The sequence below is a fragment of the Zonotrichia leucophrys genome, chromosome 3 (genome assembly GCF_028769735.1).
Source record: "Zonotrichia leucophrys gambelii isolate GWCS_2022_RI chromosome 3, RI_Zleu_2.0, whole genome shotgun sequence".
Lineage (NCBI taxonomy): Eukaryota > Metazoa > Chordata > Aves > Passeriformes > Passerellidae > Zonotrichia > Zonotrichia leucophrys.
Window position 1 is genome coordinate 104,199,871 of NC_088172.1, and position 25,709 is coordinate 104,225,579.

Sequence of the window (25,709 nt, forward strand, 5' to 3'; positions counted from 1 at the left end):
ATCACCATCTTCCTTAAAGCCTGAAAGAATTCAATACAGTATTCAATCAGTTATTTCCTAACACCCAAACTTCAACATTAGCAACAAACTGGATGCAATTATTTGCAATTCCTCTCATACTTTATGATAAAATATAAGATTAATTCGAATTAAAAAATACTTGGAAACCAAAAATTGGCTATTTTTCTTATGTGAGATACAGTGTGTGACTTTGGGAATATAGGTTGATTAAAGTTATATTTGATTTTACTTGCTTCTGTTCTGTATACAGGAAGTGAATATACAAATAAACACACAGTGTGTAACACAGAGAACCAAAGCTTGCTGAATCCATTTTATGAGCAAACCTTCTTTCCTGTCGTTTTTTCCCATGAGGAAATCTTCAGTGTAGGGTGTCATATCCAGACGTAAAGGGAATGAAAAATGGGTGTTGACTTTCTCCTTCATCATGGTCACCATATTAAAAGTGTATCTCATGGTGTTGAAGCTTAAGATTCGAGGTAGTTTCTTAAAACAAGCCCTGAAGGGTCACAAACAAACGTCAGTTACAAAAGCTGAGGAGGCTGAAGTGGATTTTCACAGGGATTTTAAACATTTATTTCAAGTGCAACATTGGAGATCTGTTGCTAAGACATAAATATAAAATTCAGTGCCCAGAGCAGGGCAGACTGGGTGGCAGCAGGAAGGTCAAATTTAGCCCATTAAACAATTCTGTTTATGCTGTCATTGTACCTTGGAAGAAACAGCAAATTTACTCATATGGCAGGAACCAGCTTTCTAAACTAGCATCATAAAATCAGCCATGAATGAACTCAACAATGCAAATCCCCTCACTGCAGGGAGTTACACCTTCCAAAGGACAGAGGCACAACATCTCCTGCACAAAATCTCAGAAAATTTCCAATAACGGTTTTCAAGTAAGTTACTCTCTCACCCACATCATTTAAAACAACAACGTTTTCCAACTCTAACAAGGGAATTTCTTAGCTGCAACACCAAGACAACACAAAATTTTAATTTACTTTCTCTTTATAAGCAGACTTTGCAAAACATGGAAATATTTTTAAAGCTACAAATTTTAATTAAGAAATTCAGGGTGACATGAAACCCAAGCAATTATTCCAACCTCTGAAAGCTTTTAGTATTTTAAACCCAGGACAAATGTTTCCAAAGGTAATAATTTCTGGGGTTTTTTTAATTCAGAAAGGTCATGAACATTTTCCTGTGTGTTTTGCTAAGATACTTTGGATTCTCTGGTTTGGAAATTTGATTTCCTTCTCATTTCTGGTTTGCACAGGGATCCTTACAGGCTGACATGATATAAAGTGAATTGAAGAGCAGAGTCCTGTTCCATCTGAAGGATTACTGTTATTCCAAATGGAATTCCAGGGATTTACTAGAAAGAATATTAGGAATATTAGGAATATTTCTTTCTCCCTGGCCACACCTTTTCTCAGCCCGCACTTTCTTCCCACAGTGAGAACACGTGTACATGTTGTCACCTTCCAAGGTGTCTTTAATAGTTACTTCATCAAGAGATTCCTACATGGAAAAAACAAAACAAAACAAAGTTATCTTGGATATTTATATCTTGTGCCTGCTTTCCAAACCCCTCCCTTTCAATCTTACTTTGAGTTTAATGAACATTTCCATAAGTTATGAAAATAAAGCCCCAAAATTTTTTACAGAAGAGCACACACCTGAACTAAAAGAATTTGACAGGAAAAACAGTTTCTAACCCATACACAGAATTAAGGAACCAACTTAAAAATGGTGCATAATATTCCAAGCTGTCTCCAAGAATTCAAATCCGTTAAATTCAAATTTCAACTGTGGGGATAATGGTTGTTTAAAAAGCTTGAAAACACAGAATTATGCTGGTGTAAACTTTAAATTAATTTCACAAACAGTAGTACTTGTAAATGTTAAATCTTTTGACATTTAAAGTTCTCATATAAAATGACCCCAGCATGTTTAAAACAAGTAAATAGTGATTATTGACTGTAAAACAACAGCCAATGCCTGCTGCTGGCTCCAGCTGATGGCACACAGCAGTGAAAAGCTGAAAATAAATTATCCCATAATATCAACCTCAAAACACCCCAAAGCTGGAGTGCAGACAAAAAGCATTGGCATCTTTAGTGTGTGGCAGCGAGATGTGGGATTGACCTCAGCCTGGCATTACTCACATAAATATTCTTCATGTCTGCCACCTGGCACCTCACTGTGTAGAACTCCTCAGCCGTCTGACTCACGTGCTCACAGTCCTGAGCAAAGGCAAGGGAAAAGCCAGGAAATCACTTTTTGGAGAAGTTAGGAAATAATTGTCTTTAAAAGATCAGACCAGAGAAGGAGCACTTACCAAAGAAACGACGTTGTTTGTGATAACACCTCCAAACAAACTTTTCACCGTGTTTTTCTGTGAAAAAAAGAATAAATACATTCTGTCAAGGAAATTTGAGCAAATCCCTGAGTTCTCAAGCTCCCTTTTGCTCCCTCTTAATAACTCACCAGCTCTGGAGACATTTCCTCTATTTTTGTTATCAGGTCAGTGAAGAACTCAGTCATGTCCTTCTGCTCGCCAGTGTTCAAGGGCTGCTTATCCATGGTGTAGGTTTTGCAGAAAGGCCTTGGGTTGTAAGCCTTGCATTCACTTTCCTTTGGATAAAAAATACCAAACAACACCAAATCAACCCAAATCTCTTTCTTTTGAAGTTACACAGATGCACCCCACACACACACGAGCATCTGTTTTAAAAAATACATCTTTTCCATACAATAATTTCCTAAATGTCTCAATATTTCTGCTGAAACCAAAGCAGTTTTTACCTAATTGATAACCAGTCATGATACCAGCGAGTAAAATATCATTAGTAGAAAAAGTATAAAAAATATTTAGGAAATACTTCGTTAAATGAATCATTAAAATAATGATTTTAATGGTGCTGAAGACATAACATGAGCACTTTCTATTTGTTTAGACACAAAATAAAATGTGAGAACATCAGCTTGTATTTATGTATTTCTGGACATTGCTGACTGAAATCTTGCCAAGTGCTCAATTCTCATTCAGATTCCTCAATGTTTTTATCCAGTTTCCAACAGGATGTGTGCAGCCAGAGCAAAGAATGTGCAGCACAAAGCAATTCTTCAGAATCCATTCCCTTGCACTGCCTTGCACACTGGGAATGCAGAACTCACTCACTCTGCTCTCTTTTAAGGATGTACAGCAAGGCAGCACCTCCTGTAAATATTGCCTTTTACAGAAAAAAATAAAATATTGTCTTTTATAGAAAAATTAAAATTTTGCCTTTTATAGAAAAAATAAAATATTGTCTTTTATAGAAAAATTAAAATTTTGCCTTTTATAGAAAAAAGAAAAATATTGCCTTTTATAGAAAAAATAAAATATTGTCTTTTACAGCAAAAATAAAATATTGCCTTTTATAGAAAAAATAAAATCTTGCCTTTTATAGAAAAAAATAAAATATTGTCTTTTATAGAAAAAATAAAATATTGTCTTTTACAGCAAAAATAAAATATTGCCTTTTACAGAAAAAAGGCTTTCTCCAAGATTTGAATTGTAAGTCTTGCTATGACTTTCTGCTCCTATATTATTTTCTGCTTAATGAACACCTAATTTAATAATTTCTATGATTCATGGGAGGCATTACAAATCAAGATTCTTTTTTCCATCTATCTTTAAAATGGTTGTGAATTTCTTACACAAAACCAGTGTCTGGACACTCCACTCTCCTCAGCTTTTTCCATTATTTCAGAATTGTTTCAGTGTTTTAACAGCAGTGAACACCTGGGAACTGCTTTAATTTTGTTTGGTCCTGAGATCTCAAATTTTGCTGTATTTCAATGGATGAATCTTTAAATATTGGGGCAAGGAAAATGCAAATAATAAAAATAATGGATTTTATTTTATCACCAGGGAAACTCCACCTCCCCAACACCTCTGTAATTCATTGATTCACCTGCACTATGTACCAAGAACCTCTAAAATAAGACACTTTCTGAAATACCCTCTTTGACACCTACCATTAGGTATGTAAACATCTTCTGGAGTTCCAGCAGAGTGGTCTTGTGTTTCATATCTTCTGAATACTAGCAGAAATTGATAAAAAAGACTTGATCTCATTATTTTGCAAAAACATACATTAAACAGATGTAACAGCCAAATAAAAATCCAATTACTTTATTATGGACCATAAAGAAAAATGATTGTGTACAGGAACACACAGTCTGTTATTTTCTATTTAGAATGTTTATACTTTTTTTACACTTTATTTGGCATGTCAACATTAAACCTGAGAATAAAATAACTTCACTTTCTAAAAATTTATTGCAGGTAGGAGCTTTTGGGGAAGTATTACAAAGTATTAGTGGTTTTGGAATATTTTTTTTTAAATTTACAGATGATGTGAGGACTCTGAACAGCCCTCCCATAATGCATTTCCTGTACAGACCAGTAATAAATATGTAATTTAAAATAAAATGTTAATTGAACTCTCTTATTTAGCTTTTTATTTGCATTCATAAATGGCAAATCCTGAGGTTACACGACAAGTACCAGCAATGAACAATAACAGAAAATGATGAGGTCACTGCCAATGAGGGTGTTTCACACACTCTATGTGATGTCAGGGACCAAAATGATATTTTCTCTCTCACAATAAAGAGATAAAAGTGATAACATTGAACTTCTGGAAGTCAACCAAAGTAGGATCATTTCCAGGGCCTGCTGTACTTCTGGCAGCAGGAGATAACATGCTCTGGGACTTCATAAACATTCATGGAAAAACATTTCTTAACAAAATGACAAATCAGCAGTTAAGAAACAACAGACAATTCCCATAAACCCAAACCTGAATCAAGCTACTTAAAAGCAACAGAAATATGACTTTTACATTTTTTTTCACTGCCACCTTAAGAACCTACCACATTAAATATTTAAGAAAAAACTCACTGAAAAGACACCAGCAAAAGCATCCAACTGCACAAAAAGCAGACTAAACCCTGAAGAAATATTCTTTATCTAGATGTAAGTCTTAGAAGTCAACCTGTATTTTTTCATTATTTGCACTGATTCTGAATGTGAATTCCTGCCCAAGCCCCCCGCTCACCTTTGCAGTGAAGATGGCCTGCCTGGCCTCTGGGATCATGTAGAGCTGCTGGATGGTGGAGGCCAGGTAACACGTGGCTCCAAGGTTGGTCAGGCCCACAAACCTGCACTCAGCACGGACGTCGTCGTGGGGCCAGTAATCCCACTTGTAAGGGGCATGGGAGGCTGTGGGGCAGCAAGCACACAGGCAGGACAGCAGTCACTTCAGAGGCAACTTGCAAAAATCCAGTGAAAAGTCTGATGTTCACACCAATAACATGTCACTGGTTATGCCCTGTACACTGTGGTGTGGTGAGGTCCTCAGGGGGGACAAGGTGAGAGATGAGAATCTGACTCCAAGTTCTTAGAAGGCTGATATATTATATTACATTACATTACATTATACTATATTACATTATATTACATTACATTATACTATATTACATTATATTACATTATATTATATTATATTATATTATATTATATTATATTATATTATATTATATTATATTATATTATATTATATTACATTATATTACATTATACTATATTACATTATACTATATTACATTATATTATATTAGCCATAGGACATGAAAGAACACAAGCTCACACCGCTGCTCTCAAGGTGAAGAAAAAGGGAAGTTTATTTTCTGACTCTAACATTTATAGTTTTCCAAGAGTGACAGTGGGTCGGAGGGTGACAGTGCCACCTCTCCAATGACACTGGACAAACCAACAGTGCATCAACTTTCTCCTCTTCCATAAAGGAATGCAAAACAATGAGTTATTTACAGAAAGTGTGTGAGAAAGTTCACTACAAGAATGTCAACATCAGAAGGCTTCAAAAAATCTTAAAAAACCAAAGTGATTATATTATATTATATTATATTACACTATATTATACTATATTATACTATATTACATTACAAGAGATGCTATACTAAAACTATGCTATACTACAGAAAGAGAAAGGATACATCAAAAGTCTAGAAAATTGTAATGAAAGCTCATGACTGACTCCTCAGAGTCTGACACAGCTGATGGGGATTGGTCATGAATTAGAAACAATTCACCAATGGAGCCAATCAAAGATGAAGCTGTTGGTAAATGATCTCCAGACCACATTCCCAAACAATCAGATGATTATTGTTTTCATTCTTTTCTGAGGCTTCTCAGCTTCCCAGGAGAAGAAATCCTGGCAAAGGGATTTTTCAGAAAATATCATGGTGACAGTACATTTACAGGCAGGAGCCAGACTGTGCCTGATTTTAGGAGAATGGATTCAGTATTCCTGAGGAAAATCTTTAAAATCTTTGGATAGAGAGCAAACATCCTGCAACATCCCTCTGGGCTGCAAGGGGCTCTCTGTGCTCTCCAAATGTCAAGTGAATCAGACTGAAAAAGCCATTTTCTTTTTCTTCCAAGCTTTCTATTCTCTGAATTTCACAGCAGATGTAGAGATGGTTTCTTACACAGGGAGGCACCAGACAAGTTTGGCAGGGCTGAGTGACTCTTTCATGAGCCTTGTTCTGACATGGCTGCCAAGAAATCAGCAGAATGGCAAAGTTCTCCTCTCTGCCAGTCAGGAAGGTGGTAACCAGCTTAGACAATCCTCCTTGGTATCCAGTGAGTTGGACACAAAGCCCTGCATGAATCCAGCTTTGCTATTCATCCCCAAAGATGGCATTCTCTGAAAGATTATTATTGTCCCACCAATAATTCAGCACCTCTGCTGAAGTGTATGTTCAGGTGAAGAGGAAAAGAACCCCCAAAAATAGTCTGGATTTATTTTACAATCCATAAAAGCTATGTGGGGTTCAAGACTTAAAGTTTAAATCCTCAATTATTCTGTCACAGATGAAAGACTCATTAGGGATTCTTCTCAATCCACAGCATCAGACAGAAATTCAGGAAATATCTGGCATCCTCACATCTTCAGAGACCAGACGCTCAAGACTTTCTGTTGCACAACAAATAATAGTTGTAATCTTCATTCTGGCACTGGCACCACAACAACCATTAGCCCTGAAGCTCCAAGGAGGGAAGAAAAGAGCTTTAATTCTCCTGTTTCAGCAAACCTCAGTGCTGTGACCTCAGGTTACCTGGGCTGCTCAGCCAGTTGAAACAAAGCTCCCCTGCACACTTCACCTCCTAAAGGAGGTCATGAGCCTGCCAGAATAACCCAAAATTCCCTCCCTTGCCTGCAATCCCTCAATGACAGCATCCCAACTCAGCCTTTGTGATGGGAGGGCTCAGCATCCCTGCCTGCCTGGAGCTCATCAAGCTCTAATTGCAAAGCAATCACTGACTGCTCTGTACTTCACAGAGCAGCTGGGAGCATCTTCCACCTCCTTCCATCTGACAGAGAGCATTCAGCAATCTGACAAGGACTTTCTCAGGGTGACCTTGTGTTCCCCAGCCTGGGATTTTTTAAGTGACTGACTTCATTTGTGTAATAAAATTTTTCCTTCTCCATATGGATCTTAACTAGAAAGGCAAATCTGAGGCTCCTTGATGTCTGTCTTCTTTATTCCTCACTGTTGTTATAGAAACCAGATTTTTCTCAGGAAGAGAAGGGGAAACTTGAAACCAAACTTGCCATGTTCACATTCTATTTTAAGCAAACTAAAGCTGAATTTTTTCCTCTCAGAATGACCATGCATTTCTTTATATTCCACCTTGTGAGGATGCTCCTGCTCCACGGGCAACACCAGACATGATCTGTAACTTGCTGGGAAGTGAGGCACCTACACTCTTTGAACTGAGGGGTCTTATCAGTCTTTAAAGAAGCAAAAGTCCAAAATACTGCAAGAAATTTTATCAACAACTGAAGATACCTAAATCCACTCTTCAGTGAGATCATCCTGAATGAACTGGGAGCCCTCCCTGCCAAGAAAACACATTTAAAACCAAAGCTAGGATGGAAATTTCTACTGTTTCCCTTAATGTTTCTCCTAAGGAGGATGGAGGGATAGGCCTAAGACTAAGACTTTTGGAGACCAGTAAGATTACAGATATAACAAAATGGAAAAGCCCAGTTTCAATAATCTTTGGATCACAACAAGGGAATAACAAGCCCTTAAACAAATGAGGTTTCACAAGTCCTGTGCTGGGTGCACATCACAGAGACAACAGCACTGTGGCAGTTGCAATAAAATTAACATTCATGCAAGTGAGAAATGCTGGATATGGAGCAGGAGCACAGAGCAGATGGCTCTGGAGAACTTGGGATGAGCAAACAATCTAGGAAAGAGTGTTTGGAAGAAAGTAACAACTGTGCTAAATGTTACAGAGGAATTACTGAGACTTGGAGTGAGGAACACACTGATTGTTAAAACAAATGATTACACCTGGAGAGATAGAGACACTCTCAGCAGCAGATAATGTGCTCATAGCAAACCTAAATATCCAATATTTTCATAAAAAATATTCATCATAATATTTCTTCTGAGCACAGGAGACCTTGGAAGGCCCCAAGCATGAGAGAATAGAACACAAAGCATTATTACGATCAGATTTCTCTTTTGCTTGCTGAATTGTAAGGCACTAAAATCAATTCCACACATTATAATAAATTACAGAACCTCAGGTTAGAGAAATTTTAACTGGGCATGTGAAAGGAAATCTAGCTAAAGCTAAAAATGCATAATGAGGATTTGCAAACCAAAGATAAAATATTAACTAGCTGAAATGTTGCTGATTTCCATATTATACATAGGAATTGTGGCTCCAAAAGGCAGGAAGCATGGAAGCCAAGAGGCACAGCAAAACTGCTTGATGGAGATAGCTGGGTACAGACTGGAGTCAACTGCAATGACACCAGAGGCTCTGAAAACACCACAGGGCTGCTCAGAACTCCAATTCCTCCATGTGGTTTCTACAGTTTGGTTTATGTATAAATATCCCATGGTTCATGTCAGAAAGGAAAAGGGAAATTAAAATCCAGCAAAAGAGGGTGAAACATGTAAAATCCAGTGTTACCTGTGTGTACCTGTCATTTAACAGGACCACACGCTCTAAATAATAATATTTAGGAACAGGTGATATGGAAATGATGATGGGATTTCCCTGGTAGGTGAGCAAAAGATGCCAACACTTGTGTGCCACCGCTCCAGGGGACAGGGGATAAAAGCAGAGCTGTGAATGAATTCCCAGAGCAGGGTTAGTGGCCACAAACTCTGCAGAGGTTCTTACACTGCATGTGCTGTGCCATGACCCAGTTGTGCAGCAGCCTGTAGTTCTCCACTGAGCCTTTCACCATTTCCACCAGCAAGTCGTAGGCAGCAGCCCTGGAGGAGTGGGACTTGCACTTGGGCTGCTGCCTGTCCTTCAGGCTGGGCAGCAAGAACAGCAGGTTGAAGATGTCCCTCAGAAACTCCTGGAAAACATGAAATTGGCACACTGAGCAGCCTGAATGTATTCTTAAAACATGAACCTATATCAACAATTTTCTAGGAAATTCTGTTGACTTTCTGGACCTCTATCATGCAGAACTTTCTGACCTAAATACAAGTTCTGAATCACAAATTTCAACAATTTATAAAGTTCACTGTAACCACATTATAGTCTAAAGAGGAACATACCAGTTGGAAAAGAATCACAAAATATGATTGGTTTTATGATTGATAACCTGACAAACCAGACATGGATTTTCAGTAGCTTTTAGGATTAGTTTCTCAAGCTTTTCTTAAGCTTTCCATACATCCAAGCTACATAAACCTGACCTTTGCATTCCTCTATTTTAATTTCCACATCCTCCTCCTCACTGCATTCTGTGAATTGAATTCTTACTCTCATTTAATCTGCAAGCTCTCCCTAAGTTAAATACATTTATCCAGCAGAACAACAGAGGCAGTCTGTTCAAATGCTGTCAGCAATGTCACATTTGGACAATCGAATTACCTTCAGGGCTGTTTTATAACAACAGAATAAACACCCAAGATATAAACAACATCATTAAACACCAGGCTTACTCTTCAGCTGAAAAGGCCCAATAATAAGTTCTGTAGAGCCTACAGAAAAACAATCAATCTAAATTTTTTCTTACACACCATTTGCCTTTTTTTTTAATGCTAATGCAGTTCTCAAAGATAAAATAAATAGTTTTAATATAAATAAATAGGTTTAATATAAATAAACAGTATAAATATAAATAAATAGGTTTACTATAAATAAATAGTATTAATATAAATAAATAGTTTTAATATAAATAAACAGTATTAATGTAAATAAATAGTTTTAATATAAAGAAAATAGTTTTTTAGCAAACTTCCCCTGCTTCACCACTTTTGCACCTTACAGGTGGAATGCAATAATCTCGTAACAGATCTCTTCCACTGCACAGGTGTGGAGTTTAAACTGTTACTTTTAGATCAGATTGCCCAGGATCTGGTCAAAATCAGCTGTTGTTAAGGACTTAAGCCAGTTAATGCTGATCAATAGTAAAAACATTTAAAGACAAGAAATGAAAATAAATAAAAGTTCAGGGATGGAAGAATGCTATTCTGGAATTACACAGAAAGGGAAGGAACTGTGTGTGCTGTCTGTCACTAAAGGAATATGTGTGGGCTTGTCCATCATCCTAAGGCTAGAAAAGGACAAAGTTTAATACACTGATCCCTGCAATCAAAACGTGGTGCAAAAGGCCCAGTTCTGATGTCCCAGGGGTGCTGCAGTGTTGGAATTTATAAAGTTAGAGGGTTTTTAGGAAATGGTTAAAAAAGAGTATGTAGGTTTCAGGTTGAGGCTGAAGTTCTAAAAAGTTTTTCAAGCAAGCAGATAAGTTTCTTAAGCAGTAGACATGACAAATAACAATAAGACTCTGTAGATTTAGATTTAAGATGGCAATAAGTTTATTTAATGTATAACTTTAGAAGATCACTATGAATAGAGTTCTGTTCTTTGTTTTTTATGAAATAGTCTTTGTTTTAACTACTATTACGTATGTTTTATAAGGTTAGATAGAAAGTTTGTCAATATGTCTTGTTTTTGTCTGATTGGCTGAAATCTAAACTGAAATGATTTTATGTCATTCTGTATTCCTCTACTTTCTGTGACATTTCTCTGTAGACTAGTGAATTGTTAACATGCTTTTTCTATAGTAACAATATTTTGAGACTGATGTGTCAGCAATAAAAAAAGGCTTTTCTCTGGTGTAGATTTGTCTAGTGTTGTCTATATTTAGATTTTTTGCCGCAGTAAGTAAGTTTTTCTCTTAAGACGTAGGTTCTTGACATCATTAGACTTATAACTACTCTGTTACTCTGATATTTGGTGCCCCGTGTGAGGATACCCCCGTTTGAGGACATAGGATAGAAGAAAAAAGAAAAATCGTAGATTTCCCGGCCGCTAGAGATTCAAGTGTTAATCAAGAAGACGCTGTATCATCTCTCCCGCCGAAGCCAAAGAATTTGTAACTAACTTTTATCAACAACTTTTAGTGTTGTCCATATTCAGACTTTTTGCTGCAGCAAGTAAGTTCCTCTCTTAAGACGTAGGTTCCTGACATCATTAGACCTATAACTACCCTGTCACCCCGATACTGCAGTGCCCTGCTCACCTGGCCCTCCCGGGAGAATTTGAAAGGAGGTTTGTGCTTGATGACGCTGGTGGCGAGGCGCAGCAGCCCTGTGAGCCCATCGTCCTCGATGTTCCCATCCTGGTGGTCCAGGATCTCCCTGCTGAGATGCACACACAGGACAGAAGGAATGTCACACACGTGTTTTATGAAAAATCCTCTTTTCTCCTGAGAAGCTGGGAGGCCTCAGGAACAAAATGTAACCAATGGTTATCTGCTGCTGTGGGATGCAACAGGTGCATCTGGGATTGGTGTCATGTGGTTGTTTCTAATGATTGGCCAATCCCAGTCCAGCTGTCTGGACTGTCTGGTCAGTCACAAGCCTTTGTTATCATTTTCTATTCTTAGCCAGCCTTCTGATGAAATCCTTTCTTCTTTTAGTACAGTTTTAACATAATATATATTATAAAATAATAAATCAAGCCTTCTGAAACATGGAGTCAGATCCTGGTCTCTTCCCTCATCCTAAGACCCCTGGAACACCACCACAAGAAGGAATGTCACAGCTTTGCCCCACTGACAATGCACCAGTGCACGCTGCAAACAATGGCTTATAAAGGGGAGGACACAATCTTCAACTCATCAGGAGAAAAGGGGGTGGAACACACGGTGGGGAATGCAAGGTGTATAAACCAGTGAAGGATTTCAAGGGAGGAGAACAGCTTGGCATAGGAAGGGCTAACAACTGGATGGGTGTTGGAATCTTCAGCTCGTCAAAGTGCCCCCCAGAAAAGCTGAAAGTGTCTTTTCCCAGTCTGGTGCTTGAAGAAGGAGTCAGGGCTCCTCAGTTCTCAGTCTCAGAGTTGTTTATTGTTTCTTATCTATAAAAAATTTTCTCCTGCCCTGCCCAGGTCTGTCCAGCAGGACAGTTCCAGGCACTCTGCCTGCCTCCGGGGTGATGTTATCTCTTTATACTAAAAACTACCTGTACAATGTTTACAATTACTTTTCAACACCCATAACCCATGTTAGACAGTGAGCTTCTATTCTAAACCAATCCAAAAGTGCCAACATCACAGCAGAAGATGAAGGCCAAGAAGAAGAAGGAGAAAGGCTGGACATGCACAGTTCCCTCCATCTTGCCTCCTGAACCCCCACACCAAAACCCTAAAATCTACTTTTCCACCCTGTGATAACCTCACTATTACTCTGCCTAAACTGTCGTGGCTTGCTGATCCTCATCTAAGGTTGGTAATTTGCTCCACGGGTCATAATCAAACCCACAGGTGTTTTGGGCTCTGAGCCCCTGGCAGGGTCCTGGCCAGCCAGAGGGATGTGCTGGGCTCCCACACATGGGGGGAAGGAAGGGGGTTTGAAACTTGGCAAGGAGTAGCTGAGTAACAAACAGAGAAACCACACCTGGCTCAACTAAATAACAAAGGCGGGAGTGTGTCACTCTAAAAACAGGGGGAGAAAAACACAGAGACTCCAAAACCACCAATCAAACTAAAAACCACACTACAGCACAAGGGACACTGCTGGGGGCAAGGCTCACCTCCTAATGCAGTCAGCGAGGTGTCTGGCCAGAGCATCCAGATCAAGCAGGGTTGTCTGATTGAAAAGAAAGAAAATGGAACACAAATGGGAAAGAATTATGGACTTCTTTTGGAGGAAATGTTATTACTGCACACAGAAAAACAGAAATAATTAAAACTCATTTTCAGGCATGCTCTAAGGTAAGTTTTCTGATTTATGCTAAGTGTCTGTTAACTGAATTTAACTCTTTCAGCTTTAATCAAACACTTGATTAGCTCCTCCTTGGAACACACTGGAATTATCAACAGTGTAATTACCACAGATAATTACACTATTCCCATGTCTGTGACCTTCAACCAAGCTCACCTTGTGTGTTAGAACAACTCCCCTTTCTTGACCCCACAGAGTCACTACCTGAAACTTCCAAGAGCTACTAAATACACATCAGAGTAAACTGGGAGATGGAAAACACCCAAGAGCTGCTCACAATCCACCAGATGTTTAAAACAAATGTCTGAAGACAAAAATGAACAGCAATAGACATTGGTATGAATGCAAGGCAGACCTACCTGACTTGCATCTTTGACATGGATGTTATCAATCAGTTTGCACAGCAGCCAGAAATACTCCTTACAACCAGGTCTCAGCACAGCTTCCTCCTCATAATCCTCTATCTGTGGAAAGAAATTGCTTTTGTTCCGAAGGAGAACACAAAATAACTGCATTAAAATAGCACAGTGAAGCCAGTAACTGTGTTACAAGAGAATGACTTCCTTCAAGCCTCTAAGGTAAGAATGAGAACAATGTATTTTACAATGGTAACAGTGTATGCTCTGTTTTGCTTCTGCAATATTTATTAATTTTCTTGAAAAACTGGATGATCTGCCAGACCTGTAAAAGATTTGTAAAATAGTGTGGAGTTCATCCCACCCACTGCAAATCACAAAATCTATGATTAGACTGGACAAAACATGAAAAACCTGGGCTGATTTCAATTAGTAAATATATCTCTAATTTTAAACTCTCTTAAAAAACAAATAAATATTGCAAGATCTTCTGTAGACTGTTTTAATTTAACTCTTTTAAAAATATCTGTGTACGTGGACATGGAAATTTAAAAACAAGAGCACTTTCCAAAAGCTGTCCTGCATTTCTCCAGGCACAGCCAAGCTGTGAATTACTGCAGTGTCACAGTTTAACCATTCTGGGGAAGTTTCTGGAAACATCTAAGCCAGAACCCTTCATATCTCCATGCATCTGAAACAGTGTATCAGACACCACAATAACGTGCTACCATGTTTAGTTTTTATATTTTATATTTTTATATTATAAAATATATAATATTATATATTATATGGTTGAGGACTTACATCCTTAACAATAGATATTATGTTAAATTATATACTATATTGTTAAGGACTTAAATCCTTAACAATATACACTATATGATATTTTATATGACATCATATTAAAGCTTACATTATATTAAATATTATATTAAATATTATTTCAACTATTACATTAAATTATATTATATCACATCATATTATATTATATTAACGCTGCTTAATATAATATTAGATTATTACATATTATATTTAACTATATATATAACTATATATAATATTTTATATATTATAATTTTATACTTCACTTTTTAATATTAATTTTGATTTTTTTTTACTTTTTGTACTAATTTTAAGTTTTTAATATTTTACATGAATTTTAAGTTTATCTTTGAGAATGCCTTGGGAGTTTTTAAATTCTTACCCTAATTGGTTTCAGAGCTTGAGCATCAGGGAGGAATTTCAGCAAGGTTGATGCAGCCAGCAGCAGAAAGGAGCGATTGATGGAGTCTCCCCCATCCAGGCCAGAGAGAGACAATTTGTACAAACCATTGCAGGACTCGTGGCGAACTGCAGTCTAGGAAAAACAATGAATTTAACATGATTGCACACATTCTTTGGAAGATATTTTCTTTTGTATGTTTTTCTTTCATAGGTACATAAATTCCTCTCATAATATTGAAGAGGTTATCAGGGTTGAATGTGTTTTTCTCAAACAGGGATTACAAATAAGGTGCATTTAAATTGCTTACAGAAAAATGCAAATTATACTATTCTAATTAAAAAGATGATTTGTTGTCCCCTGTGTCTTGAGTTATGTATTTTCCATGGGAATGATTACAGTGACTAGAATAGAAAATATCACATCAGGCAAATAAAGGAAATCTATGTGAATCCTGAATTTACCCTTACTCTTTCATAACTACTAATTAATTTAATTTCACTACAAAAACTATTTTCTTCTTCATTTTATTAATGAAAATATCCACAGTGTAATCAAGCTTAGGAAGTCTGCACTCTCTCATTTCCAGGGATTTTAAATCAAGCCAGCCTGCAAGCTTTTTCTGTGCTTGAGTAATAAAACAAGAGATAGGAATTATCACATCATGTCCACCTTGCACCTTTAAGTAATCACCAATAAACACAAAAAAAATTCTACTGTGAATATAACTGATGCAATTTTTAAGCTGTTATTCCATTTAAGCCTATAGACCTATCTTCAGTCTAGATTTAGTATAAAATTACTCTAGCTTTAGTCAAAATTTGGTCTAGCTTTAGTAAAAAGATTGCGTAAAGCTAGCCCAATCTTTGGTCATGACAAAGATCTTGGTATCAATTCTCATTCACCTCATTTTCTGATTCTAAGTATAAAAAATAAATGGCAAAAAAAAAATCTAATAATGTGAAAAACATAATGGGGAAGTACATTTCAGCTAATTCAAGTCAGGTGGCACCATCCAGAAATTTCAACAAATTACCCAGAAATTTTAACAAATGACAGTGAAAAAATGTCCTTCCAACAGAAGCCAAGGAGAAAGGGGAGGGTTTATAACCTGGTTTGTGACTGAACACAGAGGTGCCACCTTCCAGTGATCACCTCTCACCCAGCACTGCAAGGAACTGGAGCAGGTCCTGCCACGTGGAGCAGGAAACCACAAGCCTTGGATTGAATGGCAAGCCAAAGGTAACGACACTAATTAGGAATGCAGCAAGGCCCCCATTGCCATACCTCGGGAATAAGCAGGGTGAGTTTCTTGAGCCAGTCTTGCAAATGGTCACTGTCAGCCAGGCTGGATTTCACCAAGGAGCAGCAGTGAGCCCAGCTCACCAAGAGCCACATGGAATAGTGAGTGACTGTGGGAACAGAGAAACCCCACATGGAACAGTGAGTGACTGCAGGAATAGAGAAACCCCACATGGAATAGTGAGTGACTGTGGGAACAGAGAAACCCCACATGGAACAGTGAGTGACTGCAGGAATAGAGAAACCCCACATGGAACAGTGAGTGACTGCAGGAATAGAGAAACCCCACATGGAACAGTGAGTGACTGCAGGAATAGACAAACCCCACATGGAACAGTGAGTGACTGCAGGAGACAAACCCCACATGGAACAGTGAGTGACTGCAGGAATAGAGAAACCCCACATGGAATAGTGAGTGACTGCAGGAGGAGACAAACCCCACATGGAATAGTGAGTGACTGCAGGAGGAGACAAACCCCACATGGAACAGTGAGTGACTGCAGGAATAGAGAAACCCCACATGGAACAGTGAGTGACTGCAGGAATAGAGAAACCCCACATGGAACAGTGAGTGACTGCAGGAATAGACAAACCCCAGATGGAACAGTGAGTGACTGCAGGAACCCCACTGCAAGCCACACCTGTCTAGAGTCACACATACACTTAACAAATCTGTTGGCTCCTTAAACCTGACCTCCAGCACTTATTTCCTTCCTAGCTGTGCACTACACACCATTTATCAAGGTAACTCCAGCTCCCAAAGTGTGAGCTTCAGCAGGAGAACAGACTGGCTGCAGCTCTTCAGGTATTCCAGAGTACAGCTCTTACTCACAGCTCCTTAAGGTTTCCTGTTTCATGGACATCCCTCTCATGATCCCACACTGCTGCCACTGCCATCAGGTGACCAAAGCAGGCAGCCAAATTCAGAGCTGCCCCTGAAGGCTGAGCACAGCAACAGAATTGCAGCCTTTGATTCTGGCTCTGACTTATCCCACCTGCCCGTTTTAAAGGGTGTAAGCACAGCAAGGGCTTCCTGGGCAGAAGGGCTGCACAGCCCAAAATTACATTTATTTCAGTAACTGGCAAGACAAAATCTCTCCTGGCACTAAGGATACAAAAAACCTCAGAGTTTTACCAACATGCTAATTAAATACTGACCACTGTACTAATGATGACCATCCAATTAGATCAAAATTACCAGTGAGGGGCACAGTCCTTTCCTAAGTCTCTGCTTCTTGAGCTGTGAGCTGGTGCTTTGTAGCACATTTTCACATTTACTTCCTGTTTTGTACTAATTTCTGTGGCCACGTTTGTGTTGCCCCAAACAAAAGTTTCATTGCAATCACCTTGCAGCCCCCAAGGAACTTTGGAAATTCTTAGGTAAAGTCTTTGTAATGAAATTAGAATGAGAATTTTGCAGTGCTTCAGACTCCATCCAGTGCCACCTTTCCTCTGTACTAAGAGCAGCATGCTGTCCAGGACTACACTTTCAAATACTCCATTTTTATAGGAATTATCAACAGAGAAACCATTCTTCATCTTTCATTATTTAGGAGAGAGACTGCCAGCAGCAGGAGCCCAAGCACAGGCCTATCAAATGAATGGCAGCAATTTCTGGGGCCAGTATCTACTGGGATTTATTCCCAGTAAACAAGGCCTGAACACTCAATTACAGATGTGTCCAGGGGTGTCCAGAACAGCTTTTTATGGAATAGGACCCCACCTGTCTTGCCAATGAAGCTTTTCCTCATGGCAGAATAAAGCTGCTCCTGGAATAAGGTCTAAACTTAACTTTTCAGGTGCAACCAGAGTTTATTCCTGGTATCTCCCTCATCTTCTACTTAACTTCCACCTGAATTTCTTATTTTCTTATTTGCAAGGTGTTACATTTCCAAAGGATCCTGCCTGCATACCTCTGCCATTAGTTATTAATGCAGGATAAAGTGCTGTATGGGACTTGTCTCAATTTGCTGTTCTCCTCATTGATGCTGAGCTGAAAAGTCTCGCATGGAATTTCTGCCACAAGCCCACTAAGAAATGTTTTGGCAAGAGGGAACAGCTGAAAACCTCACTGAGCAGAAGATGCTTCTAACCACTGCCCCAGCTTCACTCCCAAAATAAAACTGAATTTCCCTTTTGCTGGTCTTAGATAAAGTTTGGGGATGAGGGGTGGGAACAGGAATGGGGGAAAATCCAGATGGGAATTAGCCTGGAAAGAGGATTGGGAAAATCTCAGTGAGATTTCAGCCAGAAAACAGGAGCAGGAAAAACCCAGGCAGGAATTCTCTGGGAAGCTTAATCGGGGAAAAAGCCAGACAGGATTTCACCTGGAACTGGGACTGAAGGAAAACTGGGCTAGATTTCACCTGGAATTAGGACTGAAGGAAAACCAGACCAGATTTCTCACAGAATTAGGACAGGAGGAAAACTGGACCCGATTTTTCAGGGAATTAGGACTGAAGGAAAATTGGGAATGAATTGGGACTGAAGGAAAACCAGCCTGGATTTCACCTGGAATTGGGACTGAAGGAAAACTGGACTGGATTTCTCCTGGGAAGTGGCTCAGGGAAAAACCTGGACCGGATTTCACAGAAAATCCAGATGGGGAAAGCATGGAGTGGATTTCCCCTGGAAAGTGGATCAGGGAATAACCAGGGCCAGATTTCACCCTGAACCCAGACTGGGGAAAAAGCTCGAACTGGATTTCACTCAGAAACCAAGGGTATTTCCTTGGAGTAAAACGATTTTCCAGCTTTCTAACAGTGGAATAAACCCAAATAATAAATTATCATCACTTTGCCATCCCTGTGATTAGCTCCTGACCCAGCTGTTTTGCAGCACTGACCTTCATGCCTTGACCTGTGATCAGACTGAGCCTTCAACACCCTGATGGGAAGAAGAGAAAATCATTTGAATTTTATCACACAGCACATAACAGATTTCAGAAATACAAGTACACACAAGGCACAACACAGTTACTCTTAAGTAACCACTTGGAAAATCTTAATTCATCTTAAAAGGATTCATTGCTTGCAGTATTCAAAATTAGCAACAATAATAAAACTATGAAAACCTTCAAGTCACCCCCATAAAGCTTTACTGACTACAAGATTAAAAGCCAAGGAGAAGTACCCACAGCCCCTTCTTTATTTTATCCAAAACAGAGGTGTCAGAGCTAAGAACTGACCCATACTGAATAAATCTAGTTTTCTTCATAAAGGAACCACACTCTGAATAAACATTTTCAAACTTTAAATGTTTCTATTTATTTACTTCCATTGTTATTAATTACAATAAAAGGTTATGAAACCAAAAATATAGCATATATACTTCAAAAATTTTCCTGCAACTCAACTAGAGGCCAAGTTAAGCACACCTGCAGACTGGAAATGTTCTGAATGCCCTTAACAATCTTTTAAAAATACAGTAAAACAACTATCCATCACTTGGAATCAACTCTACAAAAACCTGCCCTCCCCAGCACCAGTCTGCCTGCCACAATGCAGCCTTACACAGAATTGCTTTTCTCAGGACAAAAAGGCAACAGGACCAAATATATGTCAGATTTTGCCTTCAGTATCAGCAGGATGAGAAAAACAAGTCAAACCTGACAGACAACTAAGCAACGTGAAAATGAATTTATTTTGATTTCTCCTTTACGCTACCTTGAAATTAAAAATGCTCTGGAGAAAACAAAGAAGGGATTTTGGTGTCACTGACATATTTTATGAAAAACTCTTTTGCTAGGATTTTTCTCCTGAGAAGCCTCAGAAATGAAATGCAAACAATGGTTATCTGCTGCTGTGGGATGCAACAGGTGCATCTGTGATTGGTCCCATGTGGTGGTTTCTAATTAATGGCCAATCACAGACAGCTGGCTCAGACTCTCTGAGAGTCACAAGATTTTATCATCATTCCTTTCTATTCCTTTCAAGCCTTCTGATGAAATCCTTTCTTCCATTCTTTAGTATAGTTTTAATATATAATTTTCTTTTAATATAATATATATCATAAAATAATAAATCAGCCTTCTGAAACATGGAGTCAGGATTCTCATCCCTTCCCTGGTCCTGGCACCCCTGAGAACACCAGCACATCTGGTGACCCCGAGTGAGGAACATTCCCACATTTTGGCATGAGAATTTGTGCCATTTATGATTTATACACCCATGCCTTACACCCTGAGCACAGAGCTCTCAGGAGGTGAGTAGGAAAAGCGAGTTCCAGCCTCTGGAGCTCAGTGTGGATGTGGCTGGCAGAGGGAGCACGGCTGGGAGAGCCCCGGGGCGGGTCCTGCAGGAAAGCAGCCATGGAAATGAGCACACTCATCAGCTTTATCACAAAAATAAGAAGATTTGTACCTAGGTGCCAAGTTGTCATATGTATAAGCAACTGACATAAGTCGCTGAATCAAACTGGTTCCCTGGACAAGTACAAGAAACACCTTTAAAAATTGAAGTCAAAAGAAAAAAAAAAAAAAAAAAACAAGTTAATATAACAACAAGCTTTTTGATCTGTTTTTTAATTATACACACTGTGTGAATCTAAATAAACCCACCTGTGCAGAGGAGGAAGGGCCAAAGGCAAACCACAGCATCTTCACAGTTAATAATTTACTGGCTTTATTAAAGCAGAGCTAAAATCCCATGTTTCACTGACTAGGGCTAGATGCTAAAATTTCATTCTCTAAAGAAGACAATTCAACTGAATAGGAAAATCAACCATTTATTCAATCCTTTTAGTAAAAACATGGTATTTTTTTAAAGCATTAACTACTCACAGCCTTTTAAAAACCTTATTTTTGAGGAGACAGGGCTGAGGATGAGGTTGGACACTTAAATTTTGCCAACCTCTGTAATCAACACATTTTACTGACTAACCACTCTCTTAAAATATTCATCTTTAGCCAATCTGACAGACCACACAGAATTTTAAAATCCAAGTGTGAAGAAAATCTTAAAATACTTAAATATCAAATCAAGAATACTTATCCATTGACAACCAAAAATTTAAAACCAGTTACAGAAAGCAACAGCAGCATTTACATGTTCAAAAATTTAATACATGTGCTAAGTTCCCTGTATGACAGCAGCCCTGGTGATTTAGGGATTTATCAAAAAAGGCTGATATTTATAGACTAGTGAAGGTCTTTCCAGGTATAACAAAGGGGAAGTTTGGCTCCAGCTCAGAGTTCAGACCTGCACTTTTTGGCAGTCACAGCTGGTCCTGTGCCCAAGAAAGTCAATTTACAGTGAATGTTTCCCTGATGCCAAAATATCCCCTGTGCTCAGGCTGCCCTAGGAAATCAGCCTGCAGGAATGTGGCAGGAAGGTTCACAGCTGCAGGTAAGATCACACTCACCCAGATATCCCTAATAAAGTTATTTCAGTGTTTACTAAAGGAATCCAACGGATTTAGCGAGGACAAGGGCAGCTCATGTTATAAATGCAGGTTAATAATAATAATAATGTGCTACTGTAAAAAAGGACTGATCAATTCAGGAAACAAAATCTAAGAAACAGGGACAAAGCACTGCAATTCTGAATTCCCAATTAATGTGTTCATCAATCACCAAAAACCACCTTTTGGTTGCCAGGTTTAAAACCATGCAAATACTTTTCTAGAGAACAAGCAAGAGATCAATTATATTACTGAGACCAATTAGTACTACTAACTTTTCTCTCCACGATTTTATAACTAAAATAAGGACTTCACATTTACTCTTTTAGCAAAGGAGATGTTTCCTAGAGCTCCCAGAACCTCTGTGTGCCCCCTACCTCAGTCAGCCTGGGGATGTGAAGGCCCTTGACGTGGTCGCTCGTGGTTTTCCTGGACTTGCCCGGCCACGCGCGTTTCCTGTGGCTCTCGGCCACCCCAGACCAGGCAAACACATCGTGGTAAGCCAGGTCCAGGTCTGAGGGGTCCACTGCAAACTGGCAGATCAGCTTCAGCAGGCAGGCAAGACAGTCCAGCTGCCACTGGCAAGGGGAAGGAAAACAAATCTGTCACTGGCTTATTTTCTGGAGAAATTCCCTTGCCCAGGATTCTTCTCCTGGGAAGCTGAGAAGCCTGAGAGTAAAAGGAAAACAATATAATCTCATTTGCTTCTCCTGTGCTTTGCTGCTTTGGAACGTGGTTGGAGATTGTTTATCCAACAGGTGGTTGTTTCACTGGGCTCATGTGAATTGCTTTGACTCAATGACTGTGGTGATGTTCACAGGGGTCCCAGGAGGAGGGAAAAAATGAGAATCCTGACTCCATGTTCCAGAAGGCTGATTTATTATTTTATGATATATATTGCATTAGAAGAAAATTATATACTAAAACTATACTAAAAGAAGAAAGGATTTCATCAGAAGGCTTGAAGGGAATAGAAAGGAATGATAACAAAAGCTGTGACTCTCAGAGAGTCTGAGCCAGCTGACTGTGATTGGCCATTAATTAGAAATAACTAACATGCACCAATCACAGATGCACCTGTTGCATCCCACAGCAGCAGATAATTATTGGTTTTCTTTCCCTCTGAGGCTTCTCAGGAGAAAAATCCTAATAAAAGGATTTTTCATGAAATATGTCTGTGACAAATGACCAACTGGGACTCTGGAAGGAGTCACAAGTTTTCATTATCATCTTTTACCCTTCTGTCTGTATCCTTTCTGTATTCTTCAGTATAGTTTAGTTTAGTATTCTTTAATATAATAGAATAAAATAATAAATTAGCCTTCTAAAAACATGGGAGTCAGATTCATCATTCCTCACTTCACTGGGGTACCCCAGAAATACAAGAAAAATCTTCAATTTTGAGGGATTTACTTTACACATAATTCAATGCCTGCTATGGAAATTGTAACTGAAAGCCTCAGTAAGGTATAAAGGATAAAAAACTAGAAGTAACTTGAATGTAGCTCAAACAAATGATAGAATATTAATGAAAAAGGGAATTATTCATCATTCTTATAGAACATGTGCATTATTGACAAGTGTCTTTATTAGCAGCACAGCCACTATGCTAATTGTCTCACTGACAGCAAGGGAAAATGGCATCTCTTGGCCTCTTAGGCAAGGGAAAGACAATTAACAGATTACTGCTTTTAATACAGACTATAATATAATTCTCCAAATAACAACCTTCCTTAAAATAAGCAGAAAACCATAAATAAATAAATATTCCGTTCTTGTTTGGCTACTTTTGATTTCTTTAAAGAAGTATGATCTGTTACAGTAACACCAACGTAGTTGCAATCATTCCTGAGGAAGGAACCCAGATTTTTTCCCCTCTAAGTTTCCATGAGTTTCAATTTTAAGTTCTACAATTTTAAGAAGAGACAGCCCTCCCCAGAATCCACAGAAAAAGAGGAAGGATGGTTTTAAAACATAAAAAAGCAGAAGTATATGTATACTTGCTTTTTTTAAATTAGCTTTTCCAGGAATATAAAATATTTTAAAAAAAGATGCTACTAGATAGACTCTGGTGGTTTCAATCAGAGAATGGATCTATTTCACAACAGAAAAATAACTGTAACAAAGGCTCAAAGCATTCAAAGTCTTTACAAACACCAGGAATGTTCTTCTGGAGAGAAAGGCAGAGTGAACACCTACCACAGTCCACGATTCCTGCTCCTTAGGCTCCAGGATTCCAGAATTGAAAATTTCCAGTAACTGTTGGAGCCCTCCAGCAGCAACAAACTGTGAGCATATGATGGAATCAATGTGAGAAAAAGCAGATACAGAAACACCACTAAGATCTAAGATCAGTTAAATACCAACCTAAGCTTTATAAATTAATAAATAAATTACAAATTATTCGGCTGGATATTTTATGAAACTAAATGTACATGGCTACCACAAATTTACAAGCCTGATAACACAGAAAAACTTGCAAATGTTATCCCAAAATTTGAGATAAAAGATTTTAGGATAGATAATGTTTTAAATTTTTTTTATTTTATATTTATCTTGAAAAATTGTCTTAGATATCATGGAATACTGTAAGAAAAACAAACCTTGCAGCTCCATGTGTTTTTACTGTTTTCTATTTGATCTTCACTTGAATCATCTGAGTCTGGGTAAAGATCACTGTAACTTCCCTAAAGATAAACAAGATTAACTGTAGAAACAGCTCAGGAATTGTAACATTATAAAATAAACCATCAATCTATGCTTTGGTTCAGAGAAAAATCAAGATTCTGTGCAAGGAAATTACCGTGGATTCCCGTCTTATCCTCCTGTTGGGCTTCCCCAAAGCCTCAATGATCTCCAGGGCATACAAAAGTTTGTGGGCACTTTTGATTCGCAGAAGGTCCTTCCAGCTAAAGCCATCATTACCCTTAAAAGATGAAAAAAAGAAAGAAAATAATTAATACAATTATATGTAAGGCTCATCTGTCTAAAAATTCAGGAGAGGATTTTTCAAGTAGCACAGATAAATTATTTGGGGTTTAATTTCCTCTGTTATCTGAAATTGGACAATTTCAAGCAGATTTCTATACATGATTAACAATCTGAATAATGAAAAGGCAACATTATTATATGCTAAAATAGACACAATTTTACATTAAGAGGAAAGCAAACATCACACTGCAACTGCCACCAAAATTTTCATGCATGTGTGCATAAAAAGCTGTAATATCTACAATCTGTTAGGATGCAATTTCAACCACTTTTAAAGAGGATGAATAATATTTTTATCTGTAGAAATCAACTGTGCTTCCAAGCAACCCAAGCTATGGGCTGAGGGAACAGAGCACAAAAGTATCAGTACCACAACAGCCAGGCTACAGCTGAATAAACTGCTCTTTCCATCCCAGTAAAAACACTGTGATCATTAGTACTGACTATTCTTTTCATTTATAAAAAAAACTTTGAAAATAAATTATAAAAACAAACTTTGGGAGCTAAGCTGACATCTCTGTTTAGTTTTAGATTTATTAGGTTTACTCTTGTCTCAGCACACCTAACAGATTTATTATGTAACATTCCTATTTGGGGACATTTCAACTAAAACACTGGATGCTAAAAAAATTGAGTATAATAAAGATAAACATGTAAAGCTTTGTTCACCTGCTCATCAGAAATATTCTGGAATGCCTGCAGCATATTAGGGCACGTTGGTAGGAGCATTAGCAGTTCCCAGACACGTCTGGATAAGTTCTCTGCATGGAGATGGAGCTCTTCACACCTTGCACTCTGACAAACCAAACCAGAACCACTCTTACTGTCAACTTCTTGGAGAAAATGACATTTCAAAGCCCAAAAATGCATTTATTTGTAATTAAGAAGCTGTTTCCTATCTAATAACTAAATTCATAATTAGGATATGACAACTGAGGTCTCAACTTGCAAGAAACTAAGTTACATCATCTTTAAATCATATCACATATTTTGAAATATTTAAATGCAGACAAAACTTATAAATAAATTACAGGTTCAAATGTACTACATATGATTTAATTT

At 38.2% G+C, this 25,709-nt stretch overlaps 1 protein-coding gene across 10 annotated transcripts in view; it reads right to left on the reverse strand.

The window, feature by feature from the left end:
* Positions 1 to 25,709, reverse strand: part of USP34 (ubiquitin specific peptidase 34) — a 117,175-nt gene that overhangs the window by 27,769 nt on the left and 63,697 nt on the right. For 9 of the 10 annotated variants that reach the window (XM_064709788.1, XM_064709789.1, XM_064709780.1 and 6 more), the window contains exons 30-49: positions 25,317 to 25,442; positions 24,460 to 24,582; positions 24,260 to 24,343; positions 23,856 to 23,942; positions 22,034 to 22,234; positions 20,618 to 20,700; positions 19,102 to 19,142; positions 16,242 to 16,366; positions 14,937 to 15,089; positions 13,736 to 13,840; positions 13,186 to 13,241; positions 11,673 to 11,793; positions 9,308 to 9,491; positions 5,133 to 5,296; positions 4,048 to 4,113; positions 2,512 to 2,658; positions 2,363 to 2,419; positions 2,190 to 2,267; positions 1,448 to 1,542; positions 348 to 520 (exon numbers count right to left, since the gene is read on the reverse strand). In XM_064709788.1, coding sequence (XP_064565858.1) covers positions 348 to 520; positions 1,448 to 1,542; positions 2,190 to 2,267; positions 2,363 to 2,419; positions 2,512 to 2,658; positions 4,048 to 4,113; positions 5,133 to 5,296; positions 9,308 to 9,491; positions 11,673 to 11,793; positions 13,186 to 13,241; positions 13,736 to 13,840; positions 14,937 to 15,089; positions 16,242 to 16,366; positions 19,102 to 19,142; positions 20,618 to 20,700; positions 22,034 to 22,234; positions 23,856 to 23,942; positions 24,260 to 24,343; positions 24,460 to 24,582; positions 25,317 to 25,442 — 2,269 coding nt within the window. The remainder of the gene's footprint in view (positions 1 to 347; positions 521 to 1,447; positions 1,543 to 2,189; positions 2,268 to 2,362; positions 2,420 to 2,511; positions 2,659 to 4,047; positions 4,114 to 5,132; positions 5,297 to 9,307; positions 9,492 to 11,672; positions 11,794 to 13,185; positions 13,242 to 13,735; positions 13,841 to 14,936; positions 15,090 to 16,241; positions 16,367 to 19,101; positions 19,143 to 20,617; positions 20,701 to 22,033; positions 22,235 to 23,855; positions 23,943 to 24,259; positions 24,344 to 24,459; positions 24,583 to 25,316; positions 25,443 to 25,709) is intronic. The other variant, XM_064709781.1, reaches the window with a different exon arrangement.